The 19,855-nt window shown below is 40.7% G+C and overlaps 1 protein-coding gene across 7 annotated transcripts; it reads right to left on the bottom strand.

Moving 5' to 3' along the window:
• Positions 1–4,391: 4,391 nt before the first annotated feature.
• On the bottom strand, positions 4,392–19,357 carry VEZF1 (vascular endothelial zinc finger 1). 7 transcript variants are annotated; one of them, XM_069067429.1, is made up of 7 exons: positions 19,196–19,357; positions 13,495–14,189; positions 12,651–12,714; positions 11,604–11,805; positions 9,966–10,094; positions 7,330–7,374; positions 4,392–6,762 (listed from the first exon to the last, which is right to left on the bottom strand). In XM_069067429.1, exons 1-7 carry the CDS (start codon positions 19,226–19,228, stop codon positions 6,335–6,337), a joined length of 1,596 nt encoding a protein of 531 aa, XP_068923530.1. In that variant the 5' UTR covers positions 19,229–19,357; the 3' UTR covers positions 4,392–6,334. The 7 variants fall into 7 exon arrangements, with proteins under 7 accessions (XP_068923530.1, XP_068923531.1, XP_068923532.1 ...); XM_069067430.1 differs by having other exon boundaries at positions 9,966–10,091; positions 19,196–19,353; XM_069067431.1 differs by having other exon boundaries at positions 11,604–11,787; positions 19,196–19,353.
• Between the last annotated feature and the right edge of the window lie 498 nt (positions 19,358–19,855).

Below are 19,855 nucleotides of genomic sequence, written 5' to 3'. Positions count from 1 at the left end.
CAGAGCAGCCTTAGCCTAGCTCTGCACAATCTAGTCCCTTTCATGCCTTCTATGATCCAGCCAAACTGCACTGCTGGCTATTTCCTAGCCTGACATTTAACCTCTAGTTTCTGAGCATTCATTCAAGTTGTCAGCCATCTCCTGAGTATACCTGTGGTGTGGCAAGTTGGGAAAGAGAAATGGGTTTGAAGTCAGAGGACCTAGGTTTGGGTCCCAAGCTCTGAGATAATGTAGTATGGTGGTTTGTGAACTTTAGAATGCCTATGTAATGTGAATCAGTATTAATATATTTGGGTCTTAGTTTCATCTGTAAAATGATAGGGTTGGATTAGAAAATATCAGACATCCTTTTTGGCTCTAAATCTGTGATCCTATGACCTCTCCATTCTTAGAATCCTTGCTTTATTTTCCCTCAAGACTCAGCCCAGGGGCTACTTCCTTGGTGAATCTTTCCATTATTCATTCACCCCAATCTCCCTCCCCTGCCACAGATGTTAGTGTTCTCTCCCCTCTTAAATTACCTTGTATGTATAAGCTGTATTGATCCAAAGAATGCAAGCTTCTTGATGGTAGGGCCTCACTTCCTTTTTGTCTTTGTACCTCTAGTGCCTGGTACATAATGTCTATTAAATTGGGAGCAAAAGCAAACCTCAGAATTTCCTGTCCTCGGTCACCATCATTCTTTCTCCCCTAGCAGGAGATTATGACCAACACTGGAATATTTTAGTTTAGCTGAGCAGTGATAAAATCTCTTATGTCTGATGCTACTGGATTGGCATAGATAAATGCCTGTATACAGTACAACGATTTATTGGGAGTAGGAGTAATAGGGAGAAAGCGTCTCTGGTGACTTCAAGGGGGGAGAGAGTCCCTCTAATGATTCCTGATGGTGGGAATACCCTCTTAATTACCTGAAGCTGGCCTGTCTGTTTTGCTACCGATTTTATCCTCTTTCCATTTGGGAGAAGTGATTTTTCTGCTCTAAATATTGATTGGGGCTGAAATGATTACAGCCACTCTGAACTAACAGGCTCTCTCAGCATTCAGGGGCTTCAGCTATCATATCCAGAATGGCAGGGAGAGATGTCCTGGTTGTCCTACAACACAGGAAGTACCAGGGTACATTTTCCAAGTTTTCTTTCTTCTTTTCTTCATCATTTCCAATTAGAAAGTTATCCTGGTTGGCTTTGCAGGTTTCTGGCTCCATTCTGCTTTAGGATTGGGAAAAAAAAAAAAAAACCAAACCCCAGCTGTCAGTGTGTCCCATTCAAGCCTACTTGGCCTCTAGCTTTTGCTTATTCTATCATAAGACATGTTGTGGGACTTTAAGAAGTGTATTTGATTAAAAAGTCAGCATTAAAACTAGCCGTGTAACCTTGGGCAAGTTACTTAACCCCAATTGCCCTCCAAAAAGCAAAAAAAAAAAAAAAGTCAGCATTACTCTGATTTTCTTCAGTCCTATGGAATTGCAACAGCCTCATCTGAGGAGCTCAATATCAGAAAAAGAAAAAAGTTTCTGAAATCCCAATATTTACCTCTTGGCAAGTGTGGATAAGTTAGCCTGCCTGACTCACAGTGGCTCTGTGATCCAGGCAATTTATTTAACTTATTGTTGCCCCCAGAATAGAGAATCCCACTAAGAAAATTCTGGATTTGAAAACCTGGTCCTGTTAAACACACCAATGGGGTGATTATTCACAGGACAAAGGGTTTGCTGAAAAAAGGAATGGATATAATCTCTAGAATAATGTAGGCCAATGAGAAAAATCAAAACTGTGTCCAAAAATTCAAACTTCAATTTCCATACCACTTTTCTAGAATGCTTATCACATAAAAGTATTCCTAAAAAACACAGTTAATCAAGACTTATTCTAAATATTCTTCTAGATGAAGTTAATCCAAATGGCTCTTAATTGGAGGTGGTCGAACGTAAGAGATGGGTCTCTTGAAATGTGAAGAATGAAATCCCAAACTTCCATTCCAACCTGTTCTACTATCAAACCTTTCCCAAGAATGGACAAAAAGGAGGTGACTCCAAAGCGTGTGACCAAAAGAACCTAGAAATCTGGGTGCCACAAACCATGCTAATCCACTAACTAGAGAACCAAGACCTGGCTGAAGTCTCAGAGATCTATGGGTTCTTTGCTTTTGCACAGGATGGATAATAATCCTCCAGTAATCTACCAGGATTTAGAGAACTGTGGGGGAGATTTCAGAGTCAATTGGGGAGTCACAGGATCAAAGAATAAGAACTAGATAGGATTGAAGAAGTCTTCTAATCCAACTCCCTTCTTTCAGATGAACAAAGTGAGGTCCAGAAAGTGATTTAATCAAGTCTACACATCTAGGAAGTGACAGATCTGACCCCAGGTCTTCCATTACTCTTGAGGAGCCTTTTTCTAAAGTGAAACCCAAAAGGGATCAAGAATTCAGGAGACTCAGCAAATGTACCAGACTGATGACACAAAAATTGGGGAAGTGAGAAAGAAAAGTGGCCAGGCAGGATAATTTAAAAGCATCTTCCCATTTACTTTCAGAAGTCTGAAGAATCCAACCAAAAGAGCTTGCCCTGGCTTTTTCCACATGACTTCTGAAGATTCCACAGTAAAATCTCACAATTGGACATCACTACAGAACTCCAGGTACCTTGGGCACCCTGAAAATCGCAGGGAGTTCCAGTCAGCAAACAAATCTCTCCAAGGATAGCTGGGATTTCACTGACACTATAAGGACACTTCTAAACTACCCCGAATATTGTCATGACACCTCCCCATTGCTAACAAAACAAAAACAAAAAACCCACAAAAACTTAGTAGTCTAGTTTTTCTGATTCAATGAGGTAGCAAGAGTGAGTACATTTTAAAGGTTGAAAATCTTGTTAAAAAAAGATTTTCCCACTCTATATTTAATTCTGAAGAAAACAGACCATCTATATTTTAAATCTTTTTTTTTTTTAATGGAATGGATCCTTGGAACATGTAAACCCATCTTCAGGTAAAAGAAAATTGAGGCAAGAACAGCTAAGAAGTAAAGAATGGATATAGCAGTAGATTATTTGCCATTTGTTCTGGTGGTAGGCACAGGCCTGAACCCCTAAAACTGCTGGTTTGAAGCCTTGCTTGGGGCTATTCTGGAGAGGGCCTCTCCCCAGTCTGCAGACCAATGCTCCTTCCCTTGGGACACCACGACAATTCTGAGTAGTCAAACCACACAAACCCCTTTTATTCCCTCCTCTTCCCAATTTAAATACATTCACGCCTCCAGAAGTCATGCTTCGAAGTTTCTCTCCATCACAGTAAATTAATGAAGCTTCTGAGGTATTAAGCAATCCATGACATTTGTGACTGGTTAACTTTAATTTGTCAAAATAAATTTGCAGTATTTTGCATGTTAGTAATACAGTGCTGGTATTGACAGGTAAAATCATCTGTGTACATAGAAACCTTCATTTAGGAGCACACCTTAGGAGGGAAATGGATACACAATAAAAAGCGATCACAGGCCAAGCAGCGAGCCCTAGAGCGTAACAGGCTGGATGTCAGATTTGAGGATTATCTAATACAACTGTTTAGCTGCCAATCTGATAAGGGGAGCTCAACTAGGTTACAACCCAAAAGGAAGAACACACACTGCCTTCTCATAAAACACTGTCAATCAGGCCTTCGTCACTCAGTTGAGTCAGTTCATCAGCAGTAGAAACTCAACTTGGGCACCAACACACTGGTAAATTCCATCACATTCCCTTCTCTGTGCATCCATCCCCCTTCTCTATGCTCTCCACTCTACCCCACCTTTGCCTCTCCCACTCCCCCAAAAAGACACAATGTGGTTTTATTATTGCCGACAAGCTTCTTAAGTGAATAAAGAGTGCATACGAAATAGCATTTTAACTGAAGTCATACAATGAAGTCTCACTCCTGTTTATTATACAATGAGTTGATAAAACAATCATTTCTAGTAAATATCTCCACTTTTTTTTTTTAAAGAACTAATACTCTCAGGATTCAAATGACCACATTCTAGCCCAAGGGGGGCCTAACCCTTTCCTAACTAAGGACTGCTAACCTGGGGGCCACTCTCAAGGAAGCCTGAAGCTTCATAAATTGTCAGAGGCCTCTGTTGCTTCCCTCCCCAAGCCTCTTTTCCTGGGGGAGGCCTGCCCATAAAGCTGACAGATGCCAGCAGCAGAGCTTCAGGACTGCATGCTGGGACTTGAGCTTGCTCCCCAGGTGTGGCCATTGGGCAGCCCATTACAGACCTCAGCAGGGCTGAACATGGGCCTTCCCTGCTTTAGTCCTTCCAGTAGTCCACACATAATGCTCTACATATTAAAAACAAACAGATCTTTGAACTGTGGATAAGAACAGTTGTAACAAAGTCATAGCTACATATTTTTCTCTACATTTTGTTTATTGAGACAAACTAATTAAAAAGGCACAAACATAGGGCATATGTTTACATGGACATTATAACAAACATATACATTAAAAGTGTAGGAATGTGTTGCCTTCCTGCTAAACAGAAAGTTCCTAAGCTTTTATATATACAAAAGTTGTACAATTTAATGTCCTAAAGTACAAAAGATCATTTATAAAATTATTTTACACTAAGTTCTATTTATTTTATTTATTTTTTTTTTACTATGTAGTTCAACCCCCTAGAACTGTTTTGTATAATGACACAGATACCTGTCCCTGATGTAGGAAGTCTGCCTCAGAAAGCAAGGTATTTTGATGTTTGGACTGACACAGAGGGGTACAAACGGAAGTCGTCCAGTTTGATAGTCCTGCAAACATTCTGCAAGATTAACACAACTAATTTCCATTTCTCTTAACTGCAAGATTAAAAACAAAAAAACAAAACACACACAAATTGCAACTTAAAAAAAAAGGATCGTGTAGAGTCTTGGTTTTGGATTTTCTTTTAAACAATGTTTTTAAAACATTAATGTGTGGCATGATGATCTAAAGAGTATCTGTTTTCCTAGCTTTTGGTTTCTACCTTATGTACAGAAAAAACATTCTGCTAAGAAACAAAAAGCACATGTCTCAACGTGTGTGATCATTGCAGGGTTTCTGCAGGGAGCTCAGACAGCTGCCTCCCTGAAAACACCACAAAGTTGATAGAAGTGTTTTCTTTAATTAAAAAAAAAAAAGGAAAAATTAAGGAAAAAAGTGATGATGTTGTAAATATTTACAAAAGTCAACAGATCTGCACAACACTTGATTAAGAAAACAGAGAAAGAGAAAAAAAAAAAGACACACACTCTGCTTGTCCTGAAGGGGCATACTACCTAGTTAGTGGTTAGAATAAAAACTGTATACAATTTAATATAAGACAAAACTTCTAGTGAGCAACTAACACATCTGTCCCTGTTGCAATATCAACAGGTTCTGATTGGGAGAGAGGGGGGCATATACATCACATCTAAGTGCCTCCAGCGTCTTCCAATTTTAAAGCAATATTTCTTAAGTATTCCAAAGCACTCCTTGGCTCTTGAATAAGAGTCCCAGAGGTCTAGGCAGGCCAGGAGCCTCCCTGTCCACATACTTTTGTCTCCTCTTCAGGAGCAGCCTTTCCTTACCAAACACAATTTTTGTTTTTGTCTTTTTTTTTTTTTTATTAAAAAGTCAACTACAATGCTATACTCCATCAGGATTAATATGCTGAGCAATATTTACATCTCCAAATATCAGGTCACAATCCCTATTATATGTTGAAGTTAGAATGATAAATTATCATATGCTTTGCATATCAGAGCTGGTATCACCTTTCCCATAGGGAATGCTGCCTGAAATTAACATATTCCCAAAGGTAAAATGCATATTCTCTGAAATGCATTTTATTATGACAATGTAATGCATTTACTCATAAAAACATTAAATGTAGATAATTCTACACTAGCTCTCATAAGTGGCAGGTTAAAAATCAGCCATCCACCCTATTTGGGAGAGGAAGAGTTCTGCTAGTGTTTAAAGTAAAATGATTTCCTAGTCAGGATAATTTCCGGGATAAAAACAGTAATGCTACTTTTTTGCACATGTGTGTTTCACTTCATATGTCTGATTTTATTTGTGGTATTTCATGTCATTAATTACTATTCCATTTCAGCATTGCTGTGAGCTAAAGGAAAAACCTGCTTAAACATAAGTGGTCCAGTGATCACTTTACACACCCTACTTTGAAAAATCCCAAATTGGAAAAAAATGCTACTTAGTCTTTTATTAACTAGTGTAATAAGATCTCCCAATTTCTTGGTTTGACTTTTGCTTTAATAAACTAAAAAATGTTGCTGGTAAATATTTACTTTAACTTTTTTTTTTAATAACACTGTTTACCAAGGTGGTGATGTAGGCAAAGCTTGGGGTAAGAAAGGCATGCTCTCTACAGGTCTCATTGCTATATTTAGTGGGGCAGCTAATGTCATTGGTGTGGGTAGATTCATTGGAGATGTGATAGTGACTGGGTGTGCTATATTCACTGGGGCAGTGACTGGGGTGGGGAGATTGACTGGGGTGGTGAGTGTTAGTGGAGAGGTCATGGATAGTGGACTGGTTATAGTTACAGGGTGCCCTATATTCATTGGGCTTGTTATATTAACTGCACTTGAAACATTTACTGGACTTCTCATGCTCATTGCAGCTGCCACTGTGACTGGGTTTGACATCGTCCCAGACGACACAGAGGAAGTTATATTAAATGGAGTAGTAAGAGTCACAGGTGTCGTAGCAGCCGTGGAGGTTTGGCACAGGTTAGCAGCTTCTAAAAATGAGAAGACAAAAATACCTTTAGACTCTCAAAACCACAAATGAAATTTCAAAAAATCTTCTAAATCAATTTTTAAAAATCAAAAGTCATGAGTATTTAATAAGTTAAATAATAACATTTTTTCAACCAAGAAGTCAATATGACAGAGGTGCCTTCTGAGCACAGGACTGGGGAGGAAGGAACTCCAGAGTACTAATCTTGTCTCTGATACTAACTCCCTTTAGGACTTAGGCAAGTTGCTCAGTCTTTCAGTCTAGGATTCCCCCCACAAGGGGGGTGTCAAACTTACTTACCTACCTCACAGTGGTGGTGTGAGGATGAGTTAACTTCTGCATGGCACTCTGGGGGGCAGAGGCACCGCAGTAGGGCTAAGTATTCTCACTATCACTTCATGCAGTTCGTCTGAATTCTAAACGCTTTCCTGGGAAGAGCCAACCACCAGCAGGCGAGAGGGGCTGGTTTACACAGAGCTGGGCCGTTGGTTACACAGTATCGTATCGTACAATCAGAAAAATCCTCTCATGAGGCACATTGTAAGTAGTGGAGAGAGTGTGTACATACCGAATGGTACGTACTCTATAGCCTTCTCAAAGGTGAACTGACATTCTGTGAAGGTTTTAAAAAGCCGTTATTAGGGACTGATAAGCAAAGCTGTTTCAGTAATTATCTGCTTATTTCAGTCTTAGAAAAATAATTTCTGCTAAATATACCTGATTACAATTAAGTTTCTTAAGTATGTTAAAAAAAAAAACATACTACTTTGCCCTTAGATCTATGCCCCGCCCCCTCTCCAACCCCACTCTCATTTCCCATATTATTTATATATTAACTTAATAGGCTAGTTTTATCCTAACACAATATACTTGCACACATTACACATACCACCAAGCATACAGAAAAGGATTAACCAGTGGCCCAGACAAGGAGACCCGCCAGTGAGCTGGAGGGTTCCTGGTCCTTCCCTGATCCAGCTGTGGCTGGACACTTCTTAAGAAAAATTTCCCTTGGAAGATAACCCAACACTCACCCCCACAAAAATCAGCACCACCTGCTGGTTAGCCAGAGCACAGAACTCCTAAGAGGGTTATGGGTGGGCTACCAGTGACGTGGCTAACAAAATGAAAAAGGGTAGACTGAAGCTAAAATGAATTTGAGACTAAATATGGTGTTTGCACACTTGTTCTACAAGTGGGCCATGTCAGAGTATGGATACTTTGTCCATGAAAGAGTTAATAAGCAGTCATTCCCTGGTTAATTCAATACAGGCTGCACAAATTCTCTACTCACTTTATTATGTTCTTTGCTCTAACATTAGCCCCACTACTTAAAGGCACACTGTTAATTTAGTTGATGCCCTAAACTTATCAAGGTTCCCCTAGTCTCTCAAATGTTACAAAGTTGAACATGGATACAGAGTTTTCTGACATCTACAGGCAGTGTGCAACGAATGGGAACACAATAGCATTTTGTTTCATGGGGGTCAAAGGAAAAGTCTAAACAGTTAAGTTATTATATAAGCAAAGTGAAATATAATATCTAACAGAAGAGGTGGTGACGTAGCTATTTAAGATGTATTCACTCTGATATTGTCTTACGAAAAGTACTTGTTAGGGTCTTTATTTCTCAAGCCTGACAGTGTCCTTTTAATATGACTCAATTAACATTTATGACCCCTTGACCTCTAAATAAACTGCTCTCTGAATATAATTTTTTCAACTAGTAAGCAGCCACTTTATAATGCTTGCATTAATTAGCATCATAATATAAATATTCCTCCCTCACCCCCAACTCATCTATTTCCATCACTAGCAATCTGTCAAAACAATGACAAATAATTACATTTGGAAGACAGGAACAAACAGCACTTGAGGAAGGCCTGTCTGGAATGCTGCATTCTTTTTCTCCATTGCCATTGGATGTATCAAAAAGGATACTATCTCCACTATCTTTAGTGAAATCATTAGATGTTTAGAAGGGATCTGAGGGAAGGGAGAGCAGCCACCCTACAGAAAAGCAAAGGAGGGAAGAAACTACAGGACACAGGACATTACAGTGGAGCAACACATGCAGGGAATTTCTAACAAATTAAAAGTAATTGGGGGGAGGCGGCAGCTGGGTGGCACAGTGAATAGAGCACCAGCCCTGAAGTCAGGAGGACCTGAGTTCAAATCCAGCCTCAGACACTTGACACACTAGCAGTGTGACCTTGGTCAAGTCACTTAACCCCAATTGCCCTGCCTTCTCCCCTCCAAAAAGGAAAAAAAAAAGTAATGGGACTGGAGGAAAGGTAGGAGTTTATAAACCTGCCACAGGGTAAAGGAAAATATCTCAGAAATTGGAAATATGCTGACAAATATGTTTATCTGAAGTAGCTCCAAGACAGATCAGAAGTCAAAGCTGTGACCAGTAAGCTGAACAGTTATACTGAGCAATTGGTACTTTAACTGATTCTTTTTTTAAAAATTTATTTATTTACTTTTAGTTTACAACATTCAGTTCCACAATCCCTTGAGGTTTTTTTTTTAACTGATTTCTTTAACATGATATACCCAAGAGAAAAATCAAATGATGCTCAATTTTCTTCTATTACAATAAGTTTTTGAACTGAGGGATATTTTATGCTGATCCTAGAGTCCTACTGAATAACAATACTAACATAAAAACCCTGAAGAGGAAAGAAATCAGCGCTATGATTGATAGCGGGAAGAGGGGAAGAGATACAGAGAGGCCAGAACAGGAAGGGATATAGTGGAAAGATGGGACACAAAGGAAATGAATTATCCAATGACTGACAAAAGCACAACAATGATGTGTCATCCAACACTAAAAATGAGGATGTTTTTTAAAGAAAAAAGCAGACAAAAATGCAAGACTGTTGACGGCCAAATTCAGTTCTTAGATAACAAAGAAGGAAAGCTATTGAGCATCTATCCAAGAAACAAATTTGGCTCCAAATTTATAACAAATACAGACTAAAGAAACCCAGAAAGACATAGAGATTCCAGTTTTCCAATAAGGAATGAGTTATTCAGATACTTTACTGTCAAAAATAAAACTTTGCCAGGATTTTTTTGCATGTTTTATAGTCCACAAACTTAACCCTCTTCTCTATACATAATCTCTTATTTTGATTATTTGACATACTAAATTAAAACACTTCTCTATCAACATATGAGATGCTATAAACCTCTTCTTACCTTTCTTCCTTGCCTTGACAGCTTCTTCCCACAATCTCAGTGTCTCTACCTGCTTCCCTGGCCAGCTGGTCACATGCTGCTGCTGTTGCTGCTGCTTCTGGTTGCTGGTCTCTTCATTCATACAAGCTACTCCAATTAAATACAAACACAAAACATAAAAGTCACCTTGAAAAGTTTTGTTTTGTTTCAAAACTCCTAAAGAGACACTCTTGGATACTAATACCCACTTATATTACTCTTCATGATCTTTGCAGTTTGTTCAGATAGCTTCCTTCAAAGCTCATCTCTTCTATGGCTAATGACCATATCAGCCAAAAGATAAGAAACAAACACAAAACAGGAAAGCAGGGACATTGGAGAAACCCAGACGAAACAATCCAAAAAAGCTCCTTTACTATTTTAAAATGCTGATAATATCTTTTAAAGGGAATTTAATGAACAATTGTTAGTAGTAATCATCTGTTTATCAAAATGTTTAACTATGCCTTTTCTTGACCATAAGGAAGCACATTAAAAATTAAACTTTAAAATACCCTAATAAAATTAAAAATACTTAGATAATTTGATTTATTTACTTTGTATAGGTTTTAAAATAAGTGAAATTGGTCAAATTTAATATACATTTGTGTTTCATTTATTTTTAATCTTCTATCTTTTAAGGATTTGTTGTTTCTGCTGAGCTTCTCAAATATAAAACAAAGTCAAGAAAAGTTCTATTTCAAATGACTACAGAGATCTTAAAAGAAAAAAAAAACCCTGTATAAACGCAAAATTCCTTAGCAGTAGCAGCAGCAACATCTTCAGTAACTGGCACACGGGAAACACTAAATCTCCAATTTTAGACTTTGACAAATAAATCTGTTTCATTTTTCTTCAACTAGGTAAGAATTCCATTTGGTTTGAGGCTGGAAATGGTTTTGTCATAACTTTTCAACTAAGCCAAACTTGACCTAGAGGTATGAGAGCTCAGTTGGACTACAACCTCCTCTGGTAATCCAGCTCTGCTTGTCTGCCTATACCCATTCTAGAGACAGAGAAAGAGACTCTTACCTTTTCAGGGAGATGGAATTTTTAAGTTCACTGAGAAAACAATTTTTAAAAGAGAAAAAAGTATAATTCCAGAAGCCTTAGTTTACTTTTAAGGTTATTTTTAAGACTGTGACCTTAACACAATCAGGTAGTAATAAATAGTATATTGGAATTTCTTTTATTTTAAAACAGTCATCACTACTGAATAAAAGCAGCAAGACAACAGTCACTTTCTGCTCCCTGAGTTTTAATACATTAAGACTTTTCCTTCCAGTGCCTGGGAAAAATGATTCATTGGAAAAGAGTGGTCAGACAATTATGCTATTTCTAACATGGGCATACATAACAAATGAGGCTTGCGAATCAATGTGGACAAACATAAGATTTGAAAGTAATGGAGCTCCTGAACCAGTGTTTCTGTGTATAGATTGGAAATGTCTAACACTATTATACTCTTCTTCTAAGGAACCCTGGGAGGTTTCAGTAAAAAGTGAAAATACTAAAGTTGACCAAGAATATATGGAACTCAAAGCATGATTTGAACATCTTTGGTACATTATTTTAAAAAGCAATTTAAAATACATATAACATAAAAAAAATTTCACCTACTTTTATTGATGCCTTGTTTACATGTATTACAGTTGATACTTTGGCTCTGCCCATGTGTCTTTAAGTGGCTGGTGATATACGCTGCACTCAGAAGTTTACCACAGATATTACAAGATACCTTTCCTTCATGGCGAACCATATGTGTCCGCAGTCTGTCTTTGGTGGCAAAGGCAGCAGTACATGTCTGCATGAGGGAGGAAAACTTTTTTTAAATATAGACTATCCTGTTCCACTCATTTCGAAGCACGCTGTACTATCTATGTGTCACTATGCCCACATTACTCAGACAGATAGAACTATTAAAATTTTGCCTATTTGTGTTTTATAAATGATGATTTTAACTCTTTCATAGATGTCAGCCCCTTCCATTTCAGGGAAAGGAAAAAAAAATTCCTCTTTTGGATTTTTCTTTGAATTCAAGTAATTTGCACTTATTCCAACCTGTTTGTAGTGACTAATCAATCACATTAAGTCAAAGACTTTCAGCAACAAACTAGAATAACTAATGCCTAAAAAGTCTTTGTTTTAGCTTTCAGTATTTAGTTTTCTTTAACTGTTATAACTGGTTTTTATTTTACACAAAATCATCAGCTAATTATCAACCTCTCATAACAGTACAAAGGAATATTTTTTTAAACCTGGTAAGAAGAGCCAGTGATAAAAATTTGGAGAAAACTAAGGTTATTTCTTTACAAAGCTCAGTTACCAACCCAGAAATTTATTTTAAACCCTTCTTAAATTCTTCTTATCCAAATACAAACAGACCTTTGTAAGGGTAAGGTATTTTTCTACTAACAAAAATGGTGTTTTCAAAGTAAAGGGACAATTGCTTGACAAAGATAAAATATTTCAATTTTTAAAAGGCCTTATATCACAGAAATAGAAACTGTCTTTTTAAAATTATTATTAAACTAGCATTTAAATGGACCACATTATTCAAGTTGGTAATTTCCAGACCATTCAGCATCTGAGAGATGTGATTAGCTTATACTTTCTGGATCATGTGCATTAACTGACATACTAAGGATAAGTCATTTTAACTCTTACTTGGCATTTGAAGGGTCTTTCTGTTGAATGGACATGTTTTACATGACAGCTTAAATGGTCAGGCCTGTGAAAGAGAAAGGTACAACATGTAATAGAACACAGAGATGGCACCAACTGTGATGCTTATATTATGCCTTTTGCCTTTGGAGAGGGGAGAAGTGGTATCTGTAGTTTAAAAAAAGTTGACAGCATTAATGATACTTTCCCTTTCACAAATAAAAACATTCCCTACTAACCTGTGAAGACTTGTCTCTTCTCCAACATCAAATTACACTAAATCTTTACCCTACACAGTTAAAATATGGCCAAAATTACAGCCCTAATAATGAGACTGGAAAGATATAACTATACTAATTTTAAAGGTTTTTAAAAATAGGACCATAGGATTTTAGAGTTGGAAGGAGCCTTAGAGTTCATTTCGTCCAAGAAAAATTAGTGAAAATCTCAACACTCAGACAGGAGGAAAGAAGATTTTCTTAAGCACGTTATCAAAAGTTAGAAAAGCTCCCCCTCCTCTGGAGAAATACTTCCTTGGTTTATACAGTCTGTAGCTCCTATACCCAGATATTCAATTGTCATGGCAACATATATGCCTTTATACTAAATTCAGGGCTGAATATACCAGGGCACTTTCTAAACAAACTAAGATGTTGACCACCTTTCAAATGAACCAAACTGGAACCAGTGACCTAGAGATATAAGATCTCAGTACCTATCACCAATTTCATGTAGTAATCCAAGTTTACCCATACCCATTATTAAAATAACCCCCCCACCCCATCTTCAGGGAGACAAAAATGAAGTTCACTGAGAACATAGGATTAAAAAGAAAAAAACCCAGTACCTCGAGAAGCCTTTCCCACAAACACTGCAAGTATATGGTTTGGTGATGCCTCCTTCATGAGACCTCACATGGTAAGTCATCCGATCCTTCCTCTTGAAGCGCTGATTGCAAATAGGACATTCAAAGGGCTTCTCATCTGAATGAGACAGCTTATGCCGGTTAAGGTGGTAGACATCTCGGAAGGCCTTCCCACACATCTCACAAGCATGGTTCTTCTTGACTGGCTTACTGGGCTTCTTGACTGTCTGTGTCACTGGCATAACAGTGGAACTGGCACTGCTGCTAGGGTTAGTGCCAGAGGAAGATGTAGTGACTGTTGACAAGATGCCTGCAATGGTTGAGACCAACGAAGTTCGGCTGTTGTCTCCGGCGATGGTGGAGATAAGGGGTACCACTGTGGTAGGGGTTTTCTTTTGCCGTGACACTAGCTTTATCCCAGTGTGGCAGGACTGATGGCGTCTCAGGTGGTAGCTGTCCCTGAAAGCTTTACTGCAGTAATTGCACACAAAGGAGGTTTTAGGTTTTTCTTTTTTAATCCCAATGGCATCCTTTAATGTTTCTGGTGGTGCCTGAGGTTTCTGAGTTATTGGTAATGGAAGCAACGGCTTCTGATCAGGGGGCTCCACAGCAGAGCTCAGGAGGGGCAACAAGCTGTTCTGTGCTGCCTGCTGTTGGTGATGGGAGGCTTCATGGGCCTAAAACCAAACATTTACACTTAAGAAACACAACCACTCACAACAGCCTGCAAAATTCAACATGCTCCAGACAACATAAACCCAAGGAAAAAAATGGAGGACCCTGAAAACATACTCTCTGTAACAGGGGTTAAGCAAACCTGCAGTTAACTCAGAAACCCCAGCACACAGCATTTGAATGACCATACAGCACACAAACTTTCATCATTCCTGTGCTAGAGTTGCTCTAACTTTTAAACAGCTGACTCAACTACCAGACTACCTTATGTAGTTCAGAAGGGATGCACTAGCTGATAAAGTATCTTTGCATTATTCTGTCAGTGCTAAAGCCAAGTTTAAATAACTTATCCAAAAAATTACACTACAGATATATACTTAGCCCCCCACTGAAATATAAAACACAACTAAAGCATCCACTTGTGAATTAAATAGGAGAGGAAAGGCTCATGTCTCCTCCTTTCTCATCACAAAACCCTTGGTGATTAAGCAAAAGGGATGTTATTGCTAAGTGATGAATGGAATCTAGTGTCCTGAGCATGTATATTAGCTGTAAGTTTACTTTTAACATTTTCCCTTAACCCTACCAGAGATCGGGTTGAAATTAAACCTGTTTTTGTATAACCTGTGGGGTATATGTCAGGAGATTTCACAGCAAAGTACCTCTAACCATTATGTAATTCATCTGATGCTAGATAAGTCCACTTCCTAAAGTTGTACTAAACGGGTTGTCCAAGGCACTGAATTGTCAAAGACAGATTAAAGAAAAAAAAACCATAAAAAATTAAATTTCCCCTTTTAGTCTATATTTCTCCAGAAGTTCTTGTTTTTGTTAAAATATTAGACAAGTGCTTTGTTCCAATATGCATTCCTCCTTATCCCTTTATCCCAAAAAACAACTTTCCATAAAAACTGAGGAATTAACAGGTTGCCTAGAAATTTCCATCAGCTATAAAGCCCAACTTTTCCTGTGGATCAACTTGTTGGTATTTGTGTTACCATGTTCGTTTTGATTCTACCAAGATTCACAGTATCTCCATGTTAACAAATACTTTAAGATATGATGGGTTAATTTCTGAAACAGTTTTTCTAATATGTTTCCCTTTATCAGAAATTATCTTACTGAGGCAATGGTGCCAAACTCCAAAGTTTAGGCTTCCATATTCCTAGGAGGACACGAGCAACCAGAGTTAAAGATCCTAAAAAGTTCAAGCACAGAGTACTAGGCCTTTTCCCACAGCCTGACTTTAGAAGCTTATTTACCCTTCTCTCAACCTACAATCACAAATCCTTCAGTCATTTAGCTAGCCTCCTTCTGGATAGAAAAACAAAGACATGTAATCACACATTCATATGCATGCATACAATTTCTCCCCAAAGGATAAGAAGAATACCCACTATTACTCCCAGTTTATTTGATGAGAGTGCCAAAGCTAAACTTAAAATCAAGGTCCCATATTGACCCTGTGTGAATATCCACAGGCTTAATTTCAATTAGCAGGCTTAGTACCTTTGACTTCACCTCCCTCCAAGTCCTGGGAAGCTCTCAGAAACTTTGTTACATACTTCAGTTCAGGGCATCTCTGAACCTTAGTTTGTGTTTGTACTGAATTACAGCATACATTTTTATAGAGTTTCTCTTGGTCTCTATATGAAATTTAAGAATCTCATTGGGTGACACTGAAAGAAGCCTAAAGAGATATGTAGTCTAATCCTATCCTTTTCCCAATCAGATTCTAAGATTCCCAAATTTATGTACAGTATACCAATAGTTAATATTTGAAGATTAGTCAAGATACACAATTTCAAAGCCATCTAACAGATTAGACAGTAGAGAATGCAAATCTTTTGGATAAGGTTCAGATACTTTAGAGGTATTTTTCAATACTAAAGAACCATTAAGATGGCTGAGCGCTAAAAGCACTTAGTACTATTTTATCAACATAGATATCCATGTAAATACTTTCACAGAACTGCTGAGGCTCATTTTCAAAAGGGTCCTAGGAGTTCCCTTGATCATTTCTTAAATGAAATGATTGAGAATGTCCCTACTATTGAAGGAATCACTCCTTGATTCCCAAGATCCTCCATAGGAAATCTTCTTAATGAAAAAACTGGCTCCTCCCCCTTAACCCCCTCAACCCAATATCAGTGGTAGGGGCAGACTAAAGCAACAATTGCTGCCTGACTATGGTAAGGTACACTTAAAAAAAAAAATCCATCTGCAGGGCAGGCGTTTATTTGACTAGGATCATCATCAAATCAAAGTTTTAATTTTTTTTCTATCCCCTTCAACTGTGGTGCTTTTAACCCCTGCCTGAGCTTTCCTTGTCTCCAGTTGGTGAGAAACAAAACAAAAATGTTATTTCATCACTCAGGGTGGTAGGATATGGCACCGTGAAATCTCCAGTGCCAGAGGGTAAAAGATTTTGTACTGAACAAATTAGCATCAGTGAGTCATATCTTGAATGTCCTGTTAGGAGAATCATCCATCAAACCTTTTAACAGCTATGGCTTTCACTTTCTACCCTGTATCTGGAAAGTAAGCAGGTGTTAAATTGTTTTAAAATATAAATGTGATAAGATGCTAATGGAAACAAACAATGTAATTTACTCCTTCATTTCCTCAATGGAAATCATTTAAAATCTAAACAGAGTAGACCTATTCAATACCCTTCAATAGAAATTCCTGAAATATTTTCTATATCCATTCAACTACCTCCCTCCAAATCCATATTAAATCAATTTTCTGGCAATTTAATGAAAACTATATGAACGGACAAATTCTGGACCAAAATTTTATTTCTCATATCTGTCTATGAGGTAGATATCTCCTTTAAAAAAAATCTGAAATAATTTTATCTGTGAAATCACATAAAATCTATCAATAAACAGTTAATCAATGATATCTTACATGAAATTTGTCCTAGGAGAGTAAAATTTAAAATATTATGATATGTATTAAGCAGTAATTAGCTTTATAAATATTAATTACGGATTTTCCCCTAACACAAATTACTTCTTATTTTCACAATTTCCAAGTAAGTTTATGTAGTCATCTAAATCATTCATCATATCAAAACTACTCCAGAGGCCTATTAAACACATTGTTAATGAATGTCTGAAAGATTTTTCTAGAGAGGATATTTTGTCACTTTTAATACCACCTGGCCATTTAAAAGTTATATATTATTTCTTCTCTAATAAACATTCACCATATTTTTAAAAATGTATATAGCACATACTGACCATCAAACTCATCAAAATGTAATAAAATAAAAACAGATCAGATTGGGTGGGAGACAAAGAATTTCAGGAGTCCTGTAATTTAGAAAACTTCAATTTCAAGAAGCCTGTATTTATAAAGGCTAAAAACAAACAAACAACCCAACCCCAAACTACCCACAAAACACAGCTTTGCAGGTATCAAACACTTTTTTTAATTAAAAAAAAAAATAAAACGACTACGGATAATGTGTTGGATTCTCCAACTCTCAGATCAAGACCGATGAAGTGGGTAAAGTGGTTTAGAGACTAAATTTATTAAAAATTCTACATCCGTTCCTGGTTAACTCACTAAAAGGCTCAAGAGCTCCAGGAGTCTGGGGTTTCACGAAGTTATTCAAAGAAGAAAAATAACAGAGAAGTGGGAGGAACGCACTTTAAAGTGATGAGTTTCCTGCCCTCTTTCTGTTCCGAAGTTTCCCAGTGAGCTCATCAGAACTGTCCACTAAAGGCTTCGTTTGTAAGTTGGAATGAAACAGAAAAGTAAATAAATAAAAATCCATCCCAGGGCATCCAAACAGGGTCATCATGTCGGTTTCCTAACGAACAGCATCACTCCCCTTATTCCTCCTCTCCTCCCCCCCTCCCCACACCAAAGTAAAGCCAGTTAGTAAATCGGCCACACAAATGACTTTCACGGTTTCTTGCGGAAAGCGGGTGGCTTCGGGAAAGAAAAAGAAGAAAAACACCCCAAGGGGTGACTCATCTGGGGGCTTTGCAAGCGGGATCTTTCCCAGTCTCCTTCCCTTTCTTTCTCTGGCGCTCGCCCGGGTCAGAGGAAATGTGCTCCGTCAGAGACAAGGACTCCAGTAGGGGTGGAGGGGTCCCTCCATCCAGGACCCTGGCCCCCCATCCCTCACCTCCCTGGGAGGGGGGGAAATTCCCCAGACTGAATAGGAGGGAGGCCTGAGAAGGATGCGGGAGAGGAAGGGGGTGTCAGCTTTGGTCAAGTCCCGGCGCAGGGGCTTTTGTAAAAGGACAATTTCAAATCCAGTCAATAAGTTCAGAGACACAGACACTAATCACAGCGAACCCCTTTAACTGGGCAAGTCCCAGGAGAGGAGGGGACGGGGGTGCCAAGGGGCCCTGGAACACCCCTTGCACACTCGGGGATGGCCTGCTCGGAGAGGGGACAGCAACAAAAAAGAGGGAGGACAGACAGGAGGGAAAGAGAAAGGAGAGCAGGCAAAAGGGGGGGGGGAGGAGAAAAGAGGGGACGGGAAACTTGGGCGGGATGAGGGACTAGGGGGGCAGTCGGTCCGCACTCCCCCCAGGGTCCTGGAGTGCTACTGCCGCGCGCCCTTCCCTTCCCTAGGGCAGCCGCCGGGCTGGCGGACGGGTGACAGCGGGCCGACCTCCTCCCTTCCCCTTCGGAGCAGGAGGGGAAGGGGGTGAGTGGCCGCGGGAGGTCCGGGGGGTCACCCCCCAGGCCGCGGGGGGCCCCCTCCCCGCCAGGGCACACGCACACACACCCTCGCGCCCCGGGAGGCCGCCCCTTCACACCTCGGTCGCCCCGCGGCTCTGGGGCGGGCTGGCGGAAAAACAAAGGGGAATTAGAGGCCAGGGCCCGGCCCGGCTGGGGCCGGGGCGCGGAGCCGGCAGGCAGGCAGGCAAGCAGGCGAGCGGGCGGGCGGGGAGGAGGGGAGGAGGAGCGCCCGCCCGCCGCCCGCCCGGGGCCCGGCCCCCCTGCGCCCCCCCCCGCCCCCCGGGGGGGCCCCCAGTACCTGGAACAGGAACGCGGTCCAGTTGGCCTCCATGGCGGCAGCGGCGGCGGCGGCCGAGCCCCCTCCTCCCCGCTCCCCCCGCTCGGGGAGCCTCCTCAGCCGGAGGAGGCGACAACAAAGCGGCGGCGGCGGCGGCGGCGGCGGCAGCGGCGGCGGCTCCTCAACATGGCAGCGCCGAGCGCGGCCACTTCCGGTAACCTCCGGGACGCACCACCGCGGCGGCGAGCGCGGGCGGGAGGGGAGCCCCGGCGGGGCCGCCGCCGCCCCCGGCCCCCGCCACCCTGCCCGCGCCCCCCCGCCGCCCGCGCGCCCGAGCGGGGCGCCCTTGAGGGCTGCCCGTTGGGGGGTCGGGCCCCCAGCGGGGGGGCTGGGGTGGGGCCGGGGGCGGGGAGGCGCCGCGGCGTCCCCCCCCGCGGGGGTGTGGGATGCTGCGGTCCGCGGCTCAGGCAGCGGGAGCAGGGGGAGGCTCAGGAGAGAAGATGGAGGACGCCAGGGTCTGGCGCTGCCCCGCGGGGCGCAGGCCAGACGGCCGCCCGCTCCCAGCCGCAGACTCGGCGCGCAGCCCTCTCCCTCCCCGCGCCGCGCCGCGCCCCGCTCCGCCCTGACCCTCGGCGGAAGCTGAGCCTGGGCCCCGGCGCCGGCGGCGGCTTAGCCCGGAGG

Source organism: Petaurus breviceps, unplaced genomic scaffold (assembly GCF_028583685.1).
Source record: "Petaurus breviceps papuanus isolate PSGF00001 unplaced genomic scaffold, PetGlider_PUasm1.0 90750, whole genome shotgun sequence".
In the NCBI taxonomy this organism is placed as follows: Eukaryota; Metazoa; Chordata; class Mammalia; order Diprotodontia; family Petauridae; genus Petaurus; species Petaurus breviceps.
This window is presented reverse-complemented; position numbering and strand designations above follow the sequence as displayed.